Genomic DNA, 22,108 nt, shown 5'->3' with positions numbered 1-22,108 from the left:
AACACTTGGCTGAAAATGTGCAGCAATTTATGCAGCCAGTATTTCTGATCTGGTAGGAATGTAACTGTCTGTAATTTACACTTAAATTTCTAACAAATTGCAGTCATGAAACTGCAGCATTTGGTTTGCATTTCACAGATCAATTAATCATGCACCTCTCTGGATGCCAGTTTTATTTTGGCTGCTGATAAAGCAAGAATTTTCCGTCTTACTTTTCATATCAAGTTCCACATAAACAGAGAAAAAAATACCAGCTTTAAGTATTATTTGTACCATATATATGTTAGATTTAGCAAGGGTATAGTAAAAATGTAAAATCTACTTTCTAATTCTCTCCATCATTGATTTTATATTCTCTGACTATAAACCGATGTTATACACCGGGTAAACCATAGGATTTAAAAAAAACTAGAATAGGATGTTTTTTCATATACAAATGTGGCTTATATGGTACTTTACAATTTGCTGTTTTCAAAATTATCAATGTTAGATGTATTTACTGCATTGCTGTACAATGTTTCAAATTTTGCACAATTATCAGGATCTAATTACTGGAAACTAAAAGTATGTCAATTGTCATATGGAGGAATTGGGCTAAATTCTAATGTGCAATAGCAGAAAAGGGGCTAAAACCAGAGAAATCAACAACACGTCAAAATTCCATCTCAACATGCTGACTTGCATTTTTAACTGCAATCAGCTAGTCATTCCCCTGGATGTGGTGTCCATGAGGAACTGGGCAAAGACTGCTGCACCTGTACACCACCGGTGCTGGGGCAGACTTTGCCACTGGGAGACGATACTGACTGAGGTGAGATAATGGTGCAAAGTGGAAGCGTTTTGAATCAAGACTCCACTTCATTGTTCAATTTCACCATGTCACTCTTATTTTTTTTTTCAAAAAATATACTTTATTCATAAAATTTATCATAATCTTTACAGAATATTTCAAAGTGCCTTGACTGTACATTTCCGTCTGAGTAACATTCATTTGTCTTCAGTTCAGTTGGGATAACGTTACACACGTATCCTACTGTAAGTTACAGTTCTTTCTTTAATATTTACATTACTTTGTTTCTTTGATACATTGTGGTAATGGAAAAAAGCTCCCCGGACCGAGGGGTTTTACCCTGTTATCAACCCCTCGGTGTACATTTGGTGGTAAGACCTTACACTGTGGTCTTTCCCCATTGCGCCTTGGCGGCAGCTGCCCCAAGCTTGAGTGCGTCCCTCAGCACGTAGTCCTGGACCTTGGAATGTGCCAGTCTGCAACAATGGGTCGAGGACAATTCTTTGCACTGGAAGATCAGCAGGTTTCGGGCAGACCAAAGAGCGTCTTTCACCGAGTTGATGACCTTCCAGCAGCAGTTGATATTTGTCTCGGTGTGTGTCCCTGGAAACAGTCCGTAGAGCACAGAGTCCTGTGTCACAGAGCTGCTCGGGATGAACCTTGACAGATACCACTGCATCTCACTCCAGACCTGCTTTGCAAAGGCACATTCTACAAGGTGGTGTGTGACTGTCTCTTCTTCCCCACATCCACTCCGAGGGCAGCGTGCAACGGTGCTGAGCCTTCGGGTGTACATGAAGAATCTGACAGGGAGGGCCTTTCTCATCACCAGCCAAGCTAGGTCTTTGTGCTTGTTTGAAAGTTCTGGTGATGAGGCATTCTGCCAGATGGTTCTGACAGTCTGCTCAGGGAACCATCCAATGTCCTCCACAGTCTCCTTTTCTCTGAGGGTCTCGAGGACATTACGTGCTGACCACTGCTTCATTGCTTTGTGGTCAAAGGTGTTTTTCTTCAAAAACTTTTCCACGAAGGACAGGTGGTACGGCACGGTCCAACTGCTTGGAGCATTCCGCGGCAATGAGGCCAGGCCCATCCTTCGCAACACCGGGGACAGGTAGAACCTCAGTATGTAGTGACACTTGGTGTTTGCATACCCGGGGTCTACGCACAGCTTGATGCAGTTACACACAAAGGTGGCCATCAGGATGAGGGCGGCGTTGGGTACGTTCCTCCCTCCTTTATCTAGAGGCTTGTACATTATGTCTCTTCGGACCCGGTCCATCTTGGATCTCCATATGAATTTGAAGATGGCCCGGGTGACTGCTGCGGCGCAGGTCCGAGTGATGGGCCAGACCTGCGCCACGTACAGTAACACCGACAGTACCTCACACCTGATGACCAGTGTTTTGCCCGCAATGGAGAGGGAGCGTTGCTCCCGCCAGCCCAGTTTTTGTTTTTCAATAGCAATGCGCTCCTCCCAGTTTTTGGTGCATGCCCCAGCCGCTCCAAACCATATCCCCAGCACCTTCAGGTAATCTGACCTGACCGTGAAGGGAACAAAGGACCGGTCGGCCCAGTTCCCAAAGAACATGGTCTCGCTCTTGCCACAGTTTACCTTGGCTCCTGAGGCCAGTTCAAACTGGTCGCAGGTGTCCAAGAGCCTGCGTACAGACGCAGGATCCGAGCAGAAAACGGCGACGTCGTCCATGTACAGGGAGGTCTTGACTTGCACACCTCCACTGCCTGGGATCGTCACCCCTCTCATACCCGGATCCTTCCTGATGGACTCGGCAAAAGGTTCTATGCAGCAGACAAACAGGGCCGAGGAGAGAGGGCAGCCTTGCCTGACTCCAGATTTGATCTGGAACTTTTCTGATTCCCACCCATTGATTGAGACTGTGCTATAGATGTTTGTGTAGAGCAGTTTGATCCAATTGCGAATTCCCTCCCCAAACCCCATTTTGGAGAGCACATCCATCATATAGGTGTGCGATATTCTGTCAAAAGCCTTCTCCTGGTCAAGGCTGATGAGGCAAGTGTCCACCCTCCTGTCCTGCACGTAGTCGATCGTATCACCATGTCACTCTTATGGCACACCCACACTTGCCAGCCCGTAATGTGCTGGAGAACACTACTTAAGATCAGTGGGGCCAAGGCTAGGGTTGATGCATCCCATTTAAGGATGCACTAGTCACATGTGACTCATTAAGGAAAAACTACATGTGGTCGTTTGATACTCCATTGCAGATGTCGCTCTACATGGAGAAAGACATAATTGCAAAGGCCTGCCATATTACATTATTCATATCTGGGACATCTTCGAACTCTCTGCAGGTGTGCACAGTGCATCTGGAAAACCTGCCAGCAAATCTCTCATTCCTTGCTGCTGCTCTAGAAGTATTTTGTCTGTCCTGGAGAGACAGCAGGTGCGTCCAGTCAAACAGAGCTTGGAGTGCCAGACAGCCTCCAGTATAGATGCTCTGCTGTTCTTGTCTCCATCGGGGCTGGTTTAGCTCACTAGGCTAAATCGCTGGCTTTTAAAGCAGACCAAGCAGGCCAGCAGCACGGTTCAATTCCCGTACCAGCCTCCCCGGACAGGCGCCGGAATGTGGCGACTAGGGGCTTTTCACAGTAACTTAATTGAAGCCTACTCGTGACAATAAGCGATTTTCATTTCATTTCATCATCTCCTCGTGCACATTAAGTGAATCACGATCTGCCTTGCCAGTCCCACTAAAGTGTGAGTAATTGCATGCTCTGCATGAGTCCCATGACTGTGCACATTCAGAGGGAGTGACCTCCTCTGAGTTGCCGTCCTCCTCCTGAACTACAGGATTCTTGGTGGCCCTGAGGGTGATTAAACACATGAATTAGAATGTCAGAGTAAGAATATTTCAAGTGACCATTATTCACATGATCATACATCACTGGCTGCTGATGTCATATCAACATGAGTGAGTGTTGTATGTCATGTGGCTGCTTTCCATTGAATTATGTTACCAGGTAGCTGAATAGCCTCCTGTGGCTAAGCATGCTAAAACTCCGCTAATGCCCAGCCTCCTCAGCAGCTGTCAGTTGAGAGTTGGATGAAAGACCACCTTGTGTTCTATACCTCTTACTTGTGTTCTGTGCATTTGTTGAGAATAAATATGAAGAAGTATGAGATTGCATAAGGATGAGGGTTAATGGTGAGTAAACAGGCCAGGGTGTGAGGAAATGCGTAGACAGAGAGGGATTGGTGCACCAGCCTCCCGTACCAGCCTCCCCGGACAGGCGCCGGAATGTGGCGACTAGGGGCTTTTCACAGTAACTTCATTGAAGCCTACTCGTGACAATAAGCAATTTTCATTTCATTTCATTTTCACCTACAAGGCAAATTGGTGCGTGGGCTGTTGTATTGGAGTAAGATTCAGAAGGCAGAGTAAAAGGATTGAGATAATATATCCGTATGCAGTTGAATGTGCCACTGAACTCACCTTTCCAGCGCATCTTGGATCACAAAACCACTTACTGCATTGAATTCACAAGTTGTGGAATCACATTCCTACTGAGCAACATCCAGCATCAACTTCTTTGTTTCCCCAGTATTGTTTTTCAGCTTTCTGTGAGTCATTTACAGCCCCAGGCATCACCAACAGGGAGGCATCACTAAAACAAGGTGCATCTGTACTCCATTCTACCAGGCGCACAGTGATTAGCACTGCTGCTTCACAGCGCCAGGGACCCGGGTTCAATTTTGGTCTTGGGTGACTGTGAAGTTTGTACGTTCTCCCCATATCTGCATGAATTTCTTCCGGGTGCTGCAGTTTCCTCTCACAGTCCAAAGATGTGCAGGTTAGGGGGGGGGTTATGCGTTTACAGGGACAGGATAGGCGAGTGGCCGAAGTAGAGTGCTCTTTCGGCAGGCTGGTGCAGTCTTGATGAGCCGAAAGGCCGTCTCCTGCACTGTAGGGATTCTATGGATTGGATAGTGCTCCTGACTCCAAATATACATTTCGTTACATGTTTGCAATATTGCTTTAAATTCTGAAGTTGAAATTGACTCATGGGTTCCTGTCACTCCTACTTGCATTCATTGGTCAGAAAACCCAGAAGCAATAGGGTAGTGTAGTTGGTGGGTTAAAAAGCATCTGACCAACACACTGCACTACCAGGTCTCCAGCCCAGCCCCAGGTGTTTAAAATCCAGCCCACTGTATTTGTACGTAATCTCAAATGTACTTCACTGCAGTTTTGTTTTACATGCCATTTTTAGAGCATCCAGAGCTATGTTGGTGAGGAAGTACTGCAGGACCTGATCAACTACTGTCTAAATTATATGGCCAAGATTAAGCTGCCTAAAAAAAAGGTAAGAACTTTTTTTTCTCAAAGAAGGAAGTTTTATTTGACAGTGTCCAGCCTTCTGAAACATTCTTTTTCTTTTGCTAAGAAGTTTGGTAGGTTATAGTCAGACCATCTGTTCTTTCTTATCCAAGGATCTTCAGACATGAGCATTAAGTTTATCTTTTTTTTGAATAAATTCATTTGTACTGCTTGGCTTAATACTAATGTGCAAAATCTGAGTGATTATTCCTCTTTTGTGCTAATTTACATTCATGCTTTAACCTTTCTATTCTCCCCTTTAGCTTTTTATGTATTTGCTCTGTTTTTTTAATGCAACACCCTTTAAGTGCTAAATGCCTTTTCTAAGTTTGAAATTCAGTCTAATCTCTCGATACAGCCAGAAAATGTCAAATCAGCAATGCACAATTTTTCCCAACTGAATTGTACCTTTTCTGTCTCTTATCTAAATATTTCCAATTTTAGATCTATAGTCCTAGTTGCAAATATTTCTTTGCATTTAAACTGTGAATATTTACCTTTTAACTTGCTATATATAATAAATCGTGTTTCAGTTATCTTGTAATGATTATAACTATTATCATAGAATGTTCTGAGCAAAAATATATTGTGGCTACTGCTCTCCAAATGTTCTCCTAATTTTGATTACCTGTAAACTTTATTATCTGGAACCAGCTTAAATATTGTTTCCTTTGTTGGAGTAGCGAGACTGAGAAGACAGGCAGAAAACACACTGCAAAATGCTTTCACTTTCTCAAGCATTTTTCTCTTACCACTATAGAATACTTCAAATCCCCATGAATTATATTTTTTGTTAATACATCTCTACAAATAGTATTCTTGATTTCTTCATTGGTAATCTATAATTACTCCCACTGGTGTAACAAATTACTTGCTATTCTTCAATTCAATACAAATTAATACTTTTAAGATAACTTCTCTCTGTAATTCTTTATGTTCTAGCTGCTGTGTCAATTGCCCCATATCCTCCGTTAGCATGTTGTAATCTGGAATGTTTAATTGCTAATCCTGACCTAGTGGCGATTCTGCTGGTTACTGATTTTATGTCACTACTTTCTATTTTGATGATTGAATTCCTTCATTTTGATTCTTAAAGTTGGTGAAGTTTAGTTTGGATTCCCTTGTTGGGAATTCTTCCTCATTCGTGTTCCTGCACCCTGGCCCATTTTTATTATTTTGTCCTGTTAAACAATTTAAGTTTCTTATTATGAATACTCTTTGTTCCAAGCAGCCCTATTGCTCTACCCTATTCAATCCCATATTGGTTTAAACCTTTCCCCACAGCCCCTTTAGTTAACTCCTGCCCCAGTGCTCCAATAACATTAATTCTCCCCTCCTGACACCATGCTACAACTGTACGTTTTAGCTTCTGAATCTGGACATTCCAATGTTGGCTTGCATGTGGTAGTTGGCCTTTTAGACTATTTGGTGGAATAAATTTGTAGTAATCTTTATTGTCACAAGTAGGCTTACATTAACACTGCAATGAAGTTATTGTGAAACTCCCCTAGTCACCACATTCCGGCAACTGTTCGGGTACATGGAGGGAGAATTCAGAATGTCCATAATTATCTAACAGCATGTCTTTCAGCACTTGTGGGAAGAAACCGGAGTACCTGGAGGAAACCCATGCAGACTCCTCACAGGCAGTGACCCAAGCCAGGAATGGAACCTGGGACTCTGGCGATGTGAAGCAACAGTGCTAACCCCTGTGCTACCGCACTGCCCAATACACCAATATTTAGGAAAATAGAAGTCATACTTTTAAAAATGTATTCAATATGTTAACATTTTATTAAAGCACCTCATTATAGATGGACTGATAATTTGTACTGAAGTTATTTTACAGTGCTATCCAATTCAAACTTTACAATAGTTTAATCATTAGTGATGATTAGTGACTGTCTAAAGCTTTGTATCTTTCACAGAGGCACCTTTATTGAGTTCCGTAATGGAATGCTGAACATCAGTCCAATCGGGAGAAATTGCAGCCAAGAAGAACGTATTGAATTCTTTGAACTTGACAAAGTGAGTTCATTAGAAAAAACATATAACTCTTGGATGATCTGTTGAAGATGGAGGAAACAGGTTTGAGGACACCAATTAATCTTCAGATTGAATTTCTAGTCAGAAACTTCAAGGTTTATTTTGGCCAAATGGTGAAAATAGGCGCAAAATGGGTGCAGTGCTATTCATAGAATCCCTACAGTGTAGAAGGAAAAGCACCCTACCTAGGCCTCGGCCTTGTTCCACAACCCCGTAACCCACATCTTTTAATACTAAGGGGTAATTTAGCATAGCTAATCCATCTAACCTGCACGTCTTTGTTCTGTGGGAGAAATCGGAGCACCTGGAAGATACCGGAGCAGACATGGGGAAAGCATGCAAACTCCACACAGTCAGCCAAGGTCTGAATCAAATCCAGGTCCCTGGTGCTGTGGGGCAGCAGTGCTAGCCACTGTGCTGTCCTCAAGATGCACCTGTTTTAATATCTGAATTTAACACACAATTCTTGTCCTGATTGCTTATTACCAGAATTTGAACCTGCCTGATGTAAGATGGCTTGGGGTGGTGGAGAGTGCACAGGTTCTTAGATGCGGTACTGGAGGTCTTTGTGGAAGACTTCCAGAGGAAGTATCTCGGGGAGGGGGGAGGGCACCACCTGATCCTCCTGTCCCTATCTTCTGCAGTAGCTGGTGCTGCTTTTCTTGGCTTCCTGTTCTTCATCGGACCGAGGTAGACCCCAAGCAAGATGTCAATTTCCAAGCACTCACTTTATCCTGGGCACCCCTAAAGGTGTACCAGTAGCATGCCACTTATTATTTTTAGGTGAAGCCCTCAGAGAATTTCTGGAATAGTATAGCTCTATGTTGGTTAAGTCATGACAAAGGTTTCCCAAGAGGGTGTCTCAGTATGACTCCAAGCTCCTCTTCACAGCTTTAGCAGCACTGAACATGAAGTACTCAGTATCTCTTTAAACAACATCTGAAATAGACATCAGTGCATGCTTACTGCCAAATAGCTGATTGCTGGTCAAAGAGGGCGTTAGTTGAGGGGCTAGCCACCAAAATACCATATTTTTAAATGCGTTCTAGCTGGTATTATAGTGGCAATCAGATGTTTGGCAAACCTCTAGCCAGCCATTTCTGGCACTGGCTTCACCTCCTTTACCAAGGTGATGTCCTGTGCTAAGTATAAGCTAAACTGGCATTTCAGCTTAAGATATTTTCTTGGCGACCACTTTACCTCCTGAAGCAGAGAATTTCAACTATTTTGCAACAGAGCACCCCCCCCCCCCCCCCCCCCCCCCCAACCACACTTCGCTTTTAATCTGAAGTATTTTTTCTGTTTGAAATTAGTTGTACAATTAAACAAACATTAATGGGCCATAATTACCTCAGAGGGGCAATCTGGCAATTGCCACTCCATATTGACTTATCTGTGCTTAAAATTCTAAAGTGCTTCTCTCACCTGACCTTCCTGACTCAGGCAGGCAAGATTCAGAAGGTGAAGCAGGTCCTCGGCTCCAATCGAGAAGTGTAAAAGAAAAGGAGTGAAGGAGACATGCCTCTTCTTTTAACGGCATTAGCTGTCGTAAGGCAGAGAGTTTAAAGGCCCCCATAAAATTAATAAGCTGGGATGAAGCCTTCTTTGGACTCACTGTTGGCATCATGTGTTGGGGATAGGCACTCATGACTGCTGGTTCTTGGCAAGTTGTAGACGGAGGGTAAGATTCAGTTGACTCTTATTCTTGATGGCGATACCAATTCCATGCATTCTGGCCGCTCATGACTCTAGCCTGATTCTCCAGTTTTTCTCTCCAGAAGAAGATGTAATCTTCACCTGCTCTTTGGGTCTCTTGCAGGGCAGTAATATCGATGTTGAAGTGCCTGGGTTCACAGGCAACAAGGGCAGTTCTCCGTTCCGATCGATTGTTTTGCGCATTATCCATGAGGGTTCATACATTCCAGGTTCCAAAATTCAGTTTAGCCTTAATTTCTGCACTAGGTTGATGAGCCTACTGGATTCGAACCAGGTTGGAGACAGAACAGACTATTTTAGGGCACCTTTTCCATGTCAGGTGAGCAGAGTGGATTCCTGAGGAAATGTGTCAAAACACACTCCTGTTCCTATTTCAAGACTGAGATGACTGTATCAAACTCCACCGCCTGGGTGCCAGACTGCAAGAGTCTGAAGATAGGGACTTCCAGTTCTCCTGGTACTGTTCCCATCACCTCGCCGCAGGGCTTGTCTGTGTGGTGGGGGGGGGGTTGCTAGTTTCCTCTAAGCAGAAGCCTGGTGCGGACTTCTTTTATTGGTATGCTCTTGTACATCAGCATACGCACGGTCCTTGGCATGGGGTAGGTCCACTTCCAGTGACATGGTAACCTCGACGACTGGGGATCTCCTTACTGCTACAGCCTTCATTGCCGTTGCAGCTGTTGATACCATACGCGTAACTTTTGCCTGAACTACCGTTGAGGCCTTGTTCTGAATTGTGCTTCCTCTGGTTCCTTCCCTCCGACTTTACCGTACGGGTTCAATTCCCGTACCAACTGAGAATTCTGAATTCTCCCTCCGTGTACCCGAACAGGCGTCGGAATGTGGGGACTAGGGACATTTCACAGTAACTTCATTGCAGTATTCATGTAAGCCTACTTGTGACAATAAAGATTATTTATTTATTTTAATTTCAAATTGAATAAACAGCTATAGTTACCACACAATACAAGGGATGAGGTTCAAATCTGTGCAGCTGCCTTGGCTCCAAGACTTATAAGCTTGTTCGCTATAAACTTGACCTTCTGTCTTGGTGGCTGAAAACTCTCCTGTCTGCTTTCTGGTACTGCTAGATGGTAACTGCCTCTCCTGGCTTTTCAGGGACTGGTCAATTAAACCTTTGTTGTTGTTAATAATGTCTTCTATGTATTCGGCTATCTGCCTCCATCAATTTCCTTGACTATACATTAACATATGTATATCTCTGGGATCTTCCAATTGTCTATAATCTGTTTCTCCTCCATAATATTTTCATACTTGATTATCTAAACTGCTACTCTTAAAAACTCGTTACCAGTTTACAGAGATTTATTTCAGTTGAAAGAGGCCTGCAATCAGTACTTGATCATTCAGTTTAGTTTTTAAATTTGTGGTCATTTTTGCCCTTTTTGACAAGGTGGTGAGTTTTGATGGCTCACTTGAAATCTACTCGCAGACCTCCTATCCTAAAGTATTTGGCGGAAATCACTGTCCTTGTGTATTATAATTGAGGTAGTGTGGTTTCTGTTACAAGTTGCCTTTTTACTGTAGACCAAAACTTTGCATCTCTAGTTTTACCCACCATCTCCATCCATGCCCTCCTAAAGCTCATCTATGTATGAGACAGACCTTCTGCTCTCTCAATCCCATTCCCAGTGAAGCCCTGATCATCCAACTATCAATCTAGTGCCCCCCCCCCCCCCCAGCCTCCCCATGCTAGTTGACGTTGTAAATGGTTTATTTTCTTCCTGCATCACCCTTCTCTATGCAAAACCACTGCTCAGCCTCTTTCTCTTCCTCACAGCCTCACCTCTAAACCACTCTTTTCTCTCCAAGATCTTCGATCATGTTGTTTTCTTTAATACCTCTGCCTATCTCATCAACTCTGCTTCAATTGGGTTTCTGCTCTTTCCACAACCCCAAATTGTCTTTAACGAAAGACATAAATGAGATGCTGTGACTGTAACTCTAGTGCATTATTCCCTCCTCTATTTCCACTCTCCACTGTCATAATCAGAACATTTGTAGCAATGAGTTTCCTTCCAGCAGTACCTTTGGGGTTCCCTAAGAAAGTCATCCTTGGTCTCTTCTTCTTCTCAACTATGTGCCTCCCCTCAGCAAATAAATCTAAAAGCATTGGGTCAGTTTCCACATTGACTGTAATTATTCTATTAACTATCTTTTTCAGTTGGTTCTTGGGATGCAGGTGACACTAGCAAGATTGTATGTATTGCTTATCCCCAACTGACCAGCTTAAGTGGTGATTGACTTCTCCTCAAGTGTTGAGATGGACCAAATCTCTTGAAACATTCAATGCCTGCCCTGTCAGTCTGCTGTCTGGCATGAAGTCTTGGATGAGATGTAATGCCTCCCAATTGTATATTCGGATTACTGAAGCCATTGTCTTCAGTAATTGTTCGAACGACTATACCTTTGCCACCATCTCTGTTGCCTATCCTAACCATTGCCTCAGGTTGTACTTGGATTGTCCCAGCAGGAACCAGGATTGCCCATCTTCCACCTCTTCTGCATTAACTCATCCACATTTGAAACTTTCTCTCATGCCTACTTCACCGTAAAACTTGTTTTGGTTGGCCTCCTCTCCACTATCCTCAAACTTCAAATCCTCAAAAATGCTGCATATCTCTGTTCTACTCTACACAAGTCTCATTTAACATTCTTCCAGTCCTTGCTCAACTTGAATAACATTCCCCAAAATTGCATATGATCTGTTCAAGACTGATCCAACCCTTGAGTTTTGATTGTGATCACACACCAGATTTTGATTATGCATCTGGACTTCACTCTGTTATCTATTATCAAGTTTTAATAAAAGATTTCAAAGTAGGATATTGAAATTGTGTAATAACTAATGCATGGATTAGTGACTACCATATTTATGATCTTCTAGTGTTGGGATTTCCCAATACAATTGAAAACATCTTTCTTGCATCTATCCTATCAAACCCCAGTACAATTTTAAATACTTTTTTCCAAGAGAGCGGGTTCCCAGCCTTTTTAGACTTTACTGATAGTGGAATTATCCAACTTCCATCCCCAGTTTTCACTCGTTTGGCTGATTTTAATTGGGCTGGTTATCAGGAAGGCACCACGAACATTAGCGCATGTTTTGGTGATTCTTCATTAAATGAAAGGTGATAGATATTAATCTACCAAGCAAGTTTAGAATGTAAAGGCAGCAGTGCTAACCACTAGGCCACCATTTCACCCCATTTCTACGTCCAAACTAGAAGTTATATTTGAAATTTGAAGAGTCACTTGTTCAGAATGTACTTAGATGCTAGCTATTTTGATGTATTAGAGAGATGTTTAATGTGCCTTTTTTATATTGCAAATTTCTGGTTTAGCACAGTGGGCCAAACAGCCGGTTTGTAATGCAGAACAAGGCCAGCAGTACAGGGTCAATTCCCGTACTGGCCTCCCCGAGCAGGCACTGGAATGTGGCGACGGGCTTTTCACAGTAACTTCATTGAAGCCTATTTGTGACAATAAGTGATTATTATTATTATACACCATGGTAGCAAGAGTTTTTAAAAAAAATAAAAATTCTTCAGGTTACTTTCTACATTGAAAGCTATTGGTCCTCACTTCAGAATCGCTGGTACACTGGCTATCTACAGTTACTCACTTTTGCACGTTTTATTCTCTCACCTCTGAACAGTTGTTTCTTGCATTTTGTTCACATAATCTTCCAGATTCTTTATTTAATAGAATTTACAGTACAGAAGGAGACCATTCATCCCATCGAGTCTGCACTGGCCCTCTGTAGGAGCACCCTACGTAAGCCCTCGCCTCCACCCTATAACCCCGCCTAATCTTTTGGACACTAAGGGGTAGTTTAGTATGGCCAATCCATCTAACCTGCACATTTTTGGACTGTAGGAGGAAACCCACGCAGACATGGGGAGAAAGTGCAAACTCCACACGGACAGTGACCCAGGGCTGGGATGCGAACCTGGATCCTTGGTGCCGTGAGGCAGCAGTGCTAACCACTAGGCCACCATGTCACCCCATTTTTACGTCCAAACTAGAAGTTACATTTGAAATTTGAAGAGTCAGCTCATTAGCTACAAAATAATTTATTCAAAATGTTGAATCAACAAAAGTGCCATTATCTGCACAAGATAGAATGCAGAACTATACTGCTGGTATAATTGAGGCAAGTCATGCTCAAACTGTGTTGTGTTCTGAACGGACCACACCTGAGTGATATATTCTATTCTGGTGACTAAAGTGGGAGGGAAATATTCCAGTTCTGAGGTGGATGAGAGAATACCCTGATGTAAAAAGACTAAGTTATAAGGAAAGATTGGAGAAACATGGGTGCTGCAGCCTTTAAATGTAATGATTAAGCAGTGATCTTGTAGGGTTATACAAAGATATATCAAGTCGTATAACACAAAGAAACATGTTAATGCAGAATACGACTTCAACCAAACATGATAGGTCAAGGCAGCAGAGATTTACACTGTTAAAAGATAGTTAGATCTGCGGATAGGAATGTCACACAGAATAGTATAAATATATGGAATAGAATTCTGACCACTGTAGTGGAGATTAAGCTGTTTTGGATATTATGAAAGGAGAACTGTAGCATCTTTCCGGATGGATGAACTAAGGTCGGTCAAATAGCTCTAGAAACAAAAGTAGGCCATTCAGAGCTCACTATTTATCTTGTGATTTTGTGCTAGCCTAAAATGTTCCTAATTGTAATATAAATATATTATCCAGCTATGGTCACATGGTGGTGCTGTAGATCTGCACTGAAAGTGTGCACTGTTTAGACTCCAATTTCAATATAATACTTTTCTGTTTCTGCATATTGTAAGTTTCTTTAAGCATCAGCTAAAATTGGTACCACAGCGCTATTGTATTTCAGTATTAAAGGACATGGTGCAGTTCCTTCAGTGTATCATAAGCATTGTAATACATCATAAGCATTGTAGCAAGCATTAGGAATCGTTTATTAAATAATTAGGTTGTAGAAGAGGATTTTCTCCTGGTCCAAACCTAGGGTCGGTAAACTTCAGAGAAACTGAATATTTAACTATTGCTTTGTAATTTTGTGGAGGTTTAAACAACCATTTCTTTTTGCAGTAGCTCCTGTAAATTGACCTTCTGTTCTATGATCTAGTCATTGTACCGTTCCAATAATCTGCTGACCAATTATCATATTTGTAAAATGCAACCAGAAAAGCCAATTAACCCATTGAGCCTGTCCTACCATTCAGTTAAATTATGGCTATTCTGTCAGGCTGGAACTTATCAAGCTGAGCAAGTTTTGGAGTTTAAAAAAAGCACTCCCTAAAACAGCCAGCACAGGTGACATGAAATCTGGCCTGATCCAATTCACCAGCACCTATAGAAAATTTCAGTTGATCCTACTGAACTTGCAGAGTGAACAAATATTTTGAAATGTTCTACAATTGTGCTTTGTCTTACAACAGAAAGAAAAGATCAGAGAAACATTTGTCGCCGATTTACGAAGAGAATTTGCAGGGAGGAGCCTCGCTTTTTCTATAGGTAAATTAATTTTATTTTTTCCCAATGCCATAGCAGTGAGACTGTGGAGGAAAATGTACTCTAATAATAAAGCCCTATGAAACAAAAAACTGAGCTACAGCAATATGTTTTATGGATTTTTCTTTTTGTATCTTTGGCAAAGTTGCAGATCAGTGATTTTCTGCAGTTAGATATTTATTTAACTGATGTATATTGACCATTTAGAGATTATTGTGATCGGTTCACTATATGAATAGCAATTGCAGTGAGGGCAGATGTACTGTTAGTTTTTACAATCTGCACCTTATGGTTTTCTACAGAAATAATGAGAGTGACACCAGTAATAATAAATTGAAACTGCATTATTGAAGACATTTTATGCTTTCATGAGATGCATTTATGCTTTCATGAGGTGCACTGTTGTAATTTTCTCTCAGTTGTATTTTGAAATCCAACCTATTTAATCTGTGCTCCGCATTTTTGGTCTCAAATCACTAGGTACTAAGGGTCTACAGATTGATTTGAACCAGCAACAGCCCAGTTTACACATCAACCTTGGCTTCACCACATTAAGACGGTCACCAGGAATTTCCTCTGGGGTTCACCAATTAGCTAACGTAATTTCAGAAGATTGGCCAAACTCTATTTACGTAGCAGTCTAGTTTTCTGGGTGAAGTTGTGGTGACTAGTTCAGAGAACACCTGAAGAAATTCCCAGTGGATATGTATTGAACCCTTAAATATACTAATACAAATCTACATTGCTTGTATTATTTATTTTTACTTTATTAAGGCACCAGGGTTTCAGAATTTGTCGCCAATAATGCTTTGTGAGGGGAAATATATAATGTAATTTCTAACCTGTTTTGTTTTCATCTCTCTCCTAGGTGGACAGATCAGCTTTGATGTGTTTCCTGACGGGTGGGATAAGCGATACTGTCTGGGACTTCTCGAAAGTGACAACTACAAAACCATCCATTTCTTTGGTGATAAAACCTCACCAGTGAGTAAACACGTGGTGAAAGTTTGAGCACAAGCAGATTCTTGGGTCGGGCTGAAAATTTTAAAATTATAAACTCTGACCCCTAACCAGCCAATTTCAGGTTTTACTTACGAAGATGTGGCAAGGGGCTGATAGCAGATCCACTCTCCGGAGGCGGGTGGATAGCTTAAATATTTTGTTTTGGCTGCCATCCTGTTTTAACCTGCTTTACAGGTTTTACAGTTGGGCAGCAGGACTTCCCAGGCAAGATAAGGTCAGCTTCAAGGACATGTTAAGCACTTGTGGGTCAGGATGGTGCCAGAGTGCATCCTCTTGTGTCCTCTTTTTTTTCCCCACCCACAAAAATAACAACCCCCCCACCCCAAAAATAAAATCATACCCAAAGCTGGTTTCTTGCTCCTGGTTTTCAGGCAGGGAACCTGATAGGGTCAAAGAACACACACTGTGAAGTTAAAACTCTGCAGCATGTGGGGAAATCATCTTATGCCTCTGAATATTCACGCCATAACACAGAAAGGAAGAATCACAAAGAATTGGTCTCCTTGAAGCTAAAATGATGCTGCTTTATTTTGAAAGAAAACCAGATGAATAACTTTTATTGTTTGGAAGTATTTTGAAGGGGGCGGCATGGTGGCACACTGGCTAGCACTGCTGCCTCACAGCGCAGGGACCCTGGTTCAATTTCAGCCATGGGTGACTGTGTGGAGTTTGCCCATTCTCCCTGTGTCTGTCTGGGGTTCCTCAGGTGCTCCTGTTTCCTCCCACAATCCAAGATGTGCAGGTTAGATGGATTGGCCATGCTAAATTGCCCCTTGGTGTGCAAAAGGTTAGGTGGGATTGCAGGGATGGGTGGGGGAGTGGGCCAAGGTAGGGTGCTGTGTCGGAGGGTCGGTGCAGATTCGATGGGTCAAATGGCCTCCTTCTGCATTGTAGGGTATGTGATACTCTATAGTATCAACAACCTACTGCAGCAGACATGTGGAAACCTCAAATCGGCACACAATACTTTTAATGTAAGGTTCTATAAATATTTAATCTCATTGCAATACTTTTAGTAGAAACCTTTAAACAGCTTGAATTTAGCTTTGATAACAAACAAGCTCATTTCATAAAAATTAAGAGGATTCTTTAGTGAATTAGGCCACTGCTGTGATAATAGGCTGTTGAGAGGACTACATGCAGGTATCATGAGTCCGTTCACTTGAATATGCAGTGAAGTCAATATTTAGTATAAATCCAGTGTAAAATGGATGTAAATATCTGAAGTCATACAGCACACACTTCAACAGCAAACGGGACAACCAAGCATGGAAAGAACATTGTTTTGCCCTCTTGAAACTTTGTTGCCCATGGCAACAAACCAGAAATTCAGTTGCAGAATGTTACTCATTCAGATCTCTGAGCCCTCCTATTGGTGGCAGGATGAACAGTCCTGGGGGGGGGGGGGGGGGGGGGGGAGATTTGGGGCAGGAGAGTCAGGCAGGTTGCCCACCCAAGAGCATGGAGCCCACCCAAACCTCACCTGCCCTATAGGGCACTGTCCAAAGATTGAACCCCCGAACCATCTCCCTTGAAGAAGGTATGAAAAATTGGGCCGCCTGGCTGCCTGCGCCAAATGTTTTACGGTGTGAGTGGCGTATTATCAGGGCTGATTGGCTCGATAACAAGCCCCATTGATTCCTGAAAACCTGTTTGAAGGTGCTGGATCGGCAGCCTGTTTCAATATAGGGGTGGGAAGGTGGTGGGTTGTAAACAGGCTCTATTTTGCATGCCCCCCATCCCTGCTGGAAATGCATTAGCTCGGGGCATGTAAAATGCAACTCTAAGTTTGTGTGCTACTGAACCACCCATATTATCTGGAGGCAGTGGCACTGACTGCCAGTTTCCTCAAATCCAGTGTAAACTGAGTACTGGGATCAGGCCCAGGGTTGGAAAAGGTCGGCCCTGAGACTGAATGCCAGATGAGCCCTGGGTCATGTTTACATATGTTTAATGTGAGCTGTAGGTGGCTGATGTGTGTGCCCAATTAGCTTGTGGACAAATACTATTCGAATGTTCAGCCACACTGTTCCAGCAGAAGGATAGTCCAACATATGTAGTGGGGTTGTGGAGGGTGGTAACAAGCACTTTTTAATGTGGAGCTGAAGAGCGCAAGTATGTTCCTTATGGCTCCATGTTCAAAAACCACAGAATTTATAGAAGCACGCAGTGTTTGATGGTGGGTAGCAACAGGTTACTCAAATTACTGCTTTTTTTTTCCAAAATGCATCTGGTTCTTTACAAAAGCAGTGTGGTAAAAGACCATTGGATCCTTTATTTATGTATTCAAAGGATTTAATGTCTATTTCATGTAGTTCAAGATGTGGGCGGCATGGTAGCACAGTGGGTAGCACTGTTGCTTCACAGCTCCAGGGTCCCAGGTTCGATTCTCGGCTTGGCTGACTGTGTAGAGTCTGCACGTTCTCCCCGTGTCTTCGTGGGTTTCCTCCGGGTGCTCCAGTTTCCCCCACAAGTCCCGAACGACGTGCTGTTAGGTATATTGGATATTCTGAATCTCCCTCTATGTATCCGAATAGGCGTCGGAATGTGGCGACTAGGGGCTTTTCACAGTAACTTCATTACAGTGTTAATGGAGGCCTACTTGTGACAATAAATATTATTATTATTAGATGCTTCTTATGCCTATATCAATATTGTTTGACTTAATGTGTGCACCAACATCAACTGATAAATAGGAGAATGTGGTGCAACATCATCACATTTCTGGGCTTAAATTTCAAAAATCAATCTTGTTGGATAAATATAACCAGGTAAGTAAAGTGATGAATGTAAGAAATTGTTATATTTTATATTTGTTGCAGTAGCGTTATTAAAAATCCTGGTTGATACATGCAGACAGTATGTCTGCTAAAGCTGTTATTAAGGTTAATAGGTTAAGGTTAAGGTTAATTAGGGGCCTCACGGTAGCATGGTGGTTAGCATCAGTGCTTCACAGCTCCAGGGTCCCAGGTTCGATTCCCGGCTGGGTCACTGTCTGTGTGGAGTCTGCACGTCCTCCCCGTGTGTGCGTGGGTTTCCTCCGGGTGCTCCGGTTTCCTCCCACAGTCCAAAGATGTGCGGGTTAGGTGGATTGGCTATGCTAAATTGCCCGTAGTGTAAGGTTAATGGGGGGGATTGTTGGGTTATGGGTATGTGGGTTTAAGTAGGGTGATCATTGCTCGGCACAACATCGAGGGCCGAAGGGCCTGTTCTGTGCTGTACTGTTCTATGTTCTAAGGTGCCATGATCCTTGATTTTGCTGGGAGAGTGTTCTGCTGATAACATTTGAGAAGCATTTACTTGTTTACAGATAGCTCGCCAATGGAATATTGTTTTGGTCTGGAGATCCCTGGAGTATAGATAATGTTTGAGAGATATTGTATTTGGTCCTGGTTAAACAGATCATGGGACATCTTGTGGGAGGCGACAGAAAAATGCCTTATGCTTTGGGTCCAGATGATGTAATTAAGGGGAGGAGCCAGGCCTGTGTGTAGTTGCAGTTTACCATAAAACTTTAGTCTGACGGGGTGTTTTTCAGTTTGCTCCTGAGAGGTATTCTCTCCAAAGATCCAGCATAGAGAAAAGCAAGTAAAAAAAACTGGTATTTGAAATATATTGGTTTGCAATGAATATATTCATTGGAATATAGTGGCAAGTTTAAGAAGTTAAAGTTTCTTCTTTCAGTGTTGTAAACGTTGACTGTAAAGCTATTTCTCTGTTGTTAATGTGGTTAATTGTGTTTAAAAGGTGGCTATTGGTCAGTGTTATTACTCCTGGGATCCTGGAGCATTTCCTCAGTTTTACAAATTCAAATAGTTGGGTTCTCAATCGGGATCCAAACAAAACACATCCAAAGCCATTAGATTTGGGGCAGGGGGTGGGAGGAAATTTTACATTGACCATTCCCTTTGTCCTCCATTGACCAGCAAGGGGGTCAAAGGTTATGGGGGGTAGGAGAAAGTGGAGTTGAGGCCACAATCAGATCAGCCGTGACCTTACTGAATGGCAGAGCAGGCTTGAGGGGCCGAATGGCCTAGCCTACTATCACTCCAAACCATATGTTCATCTGTGCCTTCAGTTCAAATGTTTCTCAAGATCCCACTGTAAAATATCACCAGCAGCCAAGCATGTGAGTATGTGTTAACAATAAATTATTTATGATTCTTCCGTAAACACAAATCTACTTTTTTGCAGGGTGGGAACGACTATGAAATCTTCAGTGATGCAAGAACTATAGGTCATTCTGTGACATCCCCAGACAACACTAGGAGAATCTGTGATGAATTGTTTTTCCACTGAGGGATCAATCCTTCGCATGAAGTTGTGGATTTTTTCCAAATTCACATAATCTAAATGAAGAAATATACTTGAATTAAATCTAACTTTCCTGAACGTATATGGCCATTTCCACAAAAATCCAGAAACGATTTTTGTTACGTCGGGGATACTCATTTTTTTTACTTAACCTCTTTTTGGTGGAATATTAGGTAACTATTGGGCAAGCAATGGGTGTGGTGCCAAAAATTAAAATTAATGGCAAAATCTCAAGTAGAAATTAAGCAACGAATAATTTGATTAATAAATGGGAGTGAAAGATAGCCACTTAATGATCCTCTAAATTGCACTTTTTACCTCATAACATGTTGAGTATTTAGACATGATGTGAAAGATGGATGAATTCTTTATTTGCTAAGTATGGTGTGTATACTTGAATAAGGCTGTTGTCATTTACTGTACAAATGGGGCATTCTTTCAATTATTTTTTTTAAGTACCTTGTCAGCTAGATTACAAATCTGGAAATTACTTGCATCAAATTTAACAGTCACTTCTACCTTACTTCCTGAACTATCACTTCTACCGTAATTCCTTAACATTGAATTCTTGGGCAAAACCCTCCGGTCTCAGGATCGTTGAATCCGGATGTACGAATGAAGATGTGCGATAGGACCCTGTGGAAGTCCTGATGTGCTGACCCACATGGTAAATTCCCAGGAAGTTTCGCCTTCCGATGGGCAATTTCCCAGCTTAAGACTCCCCTTGGAATGTCTCTGAATAGAGTTGGAGACTTGAGACCGATCCACGGTATTTACTGCGATAATTACCCAGAAAATATTAGATAGATCGAAATAATAATAATTGCTTGTCACAAGTAGGCTTCAATGAAGTTACTGTGAAATGCCCCTAGTCGCCACATTCCGGCGTCTGTTCGGGGAAGCCGGTATGGGAATTGAACCCGCGCTGCTGCCTTGTTCTGCATTACAAGCCAGCTGTTTAGCCCACTGTGCTAAACCAGCCCCTTATCTGACCGATCTGACTGAACATCTGGGTAACGACACAACTGACCACCCAATCAAGCCCCTCCTGACCCAACCACCCCACAAACCAGAATACCCACCTATACACACCCATTTATGACATTCAAAAGCTGGGCCTTTAAACTTAATGTCGAAGCAGCTGGTGCTATAAAAAGGACGAACATTTTGGGCTGGATTCTTCGTTTCAACTGCTAAGTGCCGGCCGAGCTGAACCCACACCGATTCCAGGACCGGTGAGGGGCTAGCAGTCGCGCTATACAACATGGTGCCGGTTGCACGCGGATCTGACCCGCCATCCGTGACCCCACTGGCCACCCCCCACCAATCACCCCAGCCCTTCCGGAGGCCCTCCCCGGCCAGCGGCACGGATCCCGGCATAATGTGGCTGCGTAGGACACAGTCCACAGCCACCACGTTGGGTTCCCGACCACTCAGATTGCACGTCAACTGCGCAGTCGGGAACAAGGCCCATCGACGGCGGTGCATCGCGGGAGGGCCGGCAAATGACACGCCAACACCATTGCAATGGCGTGTGACAGGATTATGCCATTTCTGTGGGGTGGTGCATGGCTGATGGGGGCTGGCCCAAATTTGGGCGTCTGAATGGATTTTCTGCCTGATCGCCAATTACAATATAGAAGTCGGGCAACAGAGAATCACACCTCCTATCTTTCCTTGGCTCTTCTCTGCTCTGACAGAGTCCCGAGAGAGCCTCCGTGTTTTGTGGAAGCTCGGTTCAGTAGAAATGCATAGCAGCGTTTGAGTTGAGAATTTTTGATCACAATGGCAATCCAATGATCATTACTGCTGCTCGGTGGGTCTGGGCCTTTGTTTTATTAATTAACTTTAGAGTCAATTAAGAGCTAGACTCTGCATTTTTTTTAATTTGTGCTAGTCGCTGTGAGGGTTAGAAGGTTGCTGAGCCCACAGTAGCAACCCTGCAGTAATTTTGCTAATCTTCTCCAATTCAGAATAATGCTCATACAGTGCCAAGTAATAATCCATAGAACCGTCTTCTGTATGTGATCTTCATTTTTAACTAATATTGCATTTTACAATAATTATACAATAGTCATGATTATGGGGTCCCCAAAAACCTAATTCGGATCCTCTTCTGTCTTTGAATTAATGAATTTCCCTATTTGGAAATCTGTTTACATTTACATCTGTCAGGATGACTGTCAATCACATACTACATTTTACAATAATGTTACTATCCTACCTCTAGCCATATGTAGTGAGATATTGATAACCATTTTTTTTTTAGAAATGTATTGATGCCCTAAAGTTTTAAAAATAAACATAGATTATGGGGAAA

At 42.6% G+C, this 22,108-nt stretch overlaps 1 protein-coding gene across 2 annotated transcripts in view; it reads left to right on the top strand.

Moving 5' to 3' along the window:
* The window catches only part of pmm2 (phosphomannomutase 2), a 29,489-nt gene extending 7,381 nt beyond the window's left edge, over positions 1-22,108 (top strand). For both annotated transcript variants that reach the window (XM_038819632.1, XM_038819631.1), the window contains exons 4-8: positions 5,045-5,134; positions 7,078-7,179; positions 14,379-14,454; positions 15,320-15,435; positions 19,669-22,108. In XM_038819632.1, the coding sequence (XP_038675560.1) occupies positions 5,045-5,134; positions 7,078-7,179; positions 14,379-14,454; positions 15,320-15,435; positions 19,669-19,773 (489 nt within the window). In that variant the 3' untranslated portion in view covers positions 19,774-22,108. The remainder of the gene's footprint in view (positions 1-5,044; positions 5,135-7,077; positions 7,180-14,378; positions 14,455-15,319; positions 15,436-19,668) is intronic.

Source organism: Scyliorhinus canicula, chromosome 15, assembly GCF_902713615.1.
Source record: "Scyliorhinus canicula chromosome 15, sScyCan1.1, whole genome shotgun sequence".
Classification (NCBI taxonomy): domain Eukaryota; kingdom Metazoa; phylum Chordata; class Chondrichthyes; order Carcharhiniformes; family Scyliorhinidae; genus Scyliorhinus; species Scyliorhinus canicula.
The sequence above is the reverse complement of the archived record's forward strand: the minus strand, read 5'-3'. Positions and strand labels throughout refer to the sequence as shown.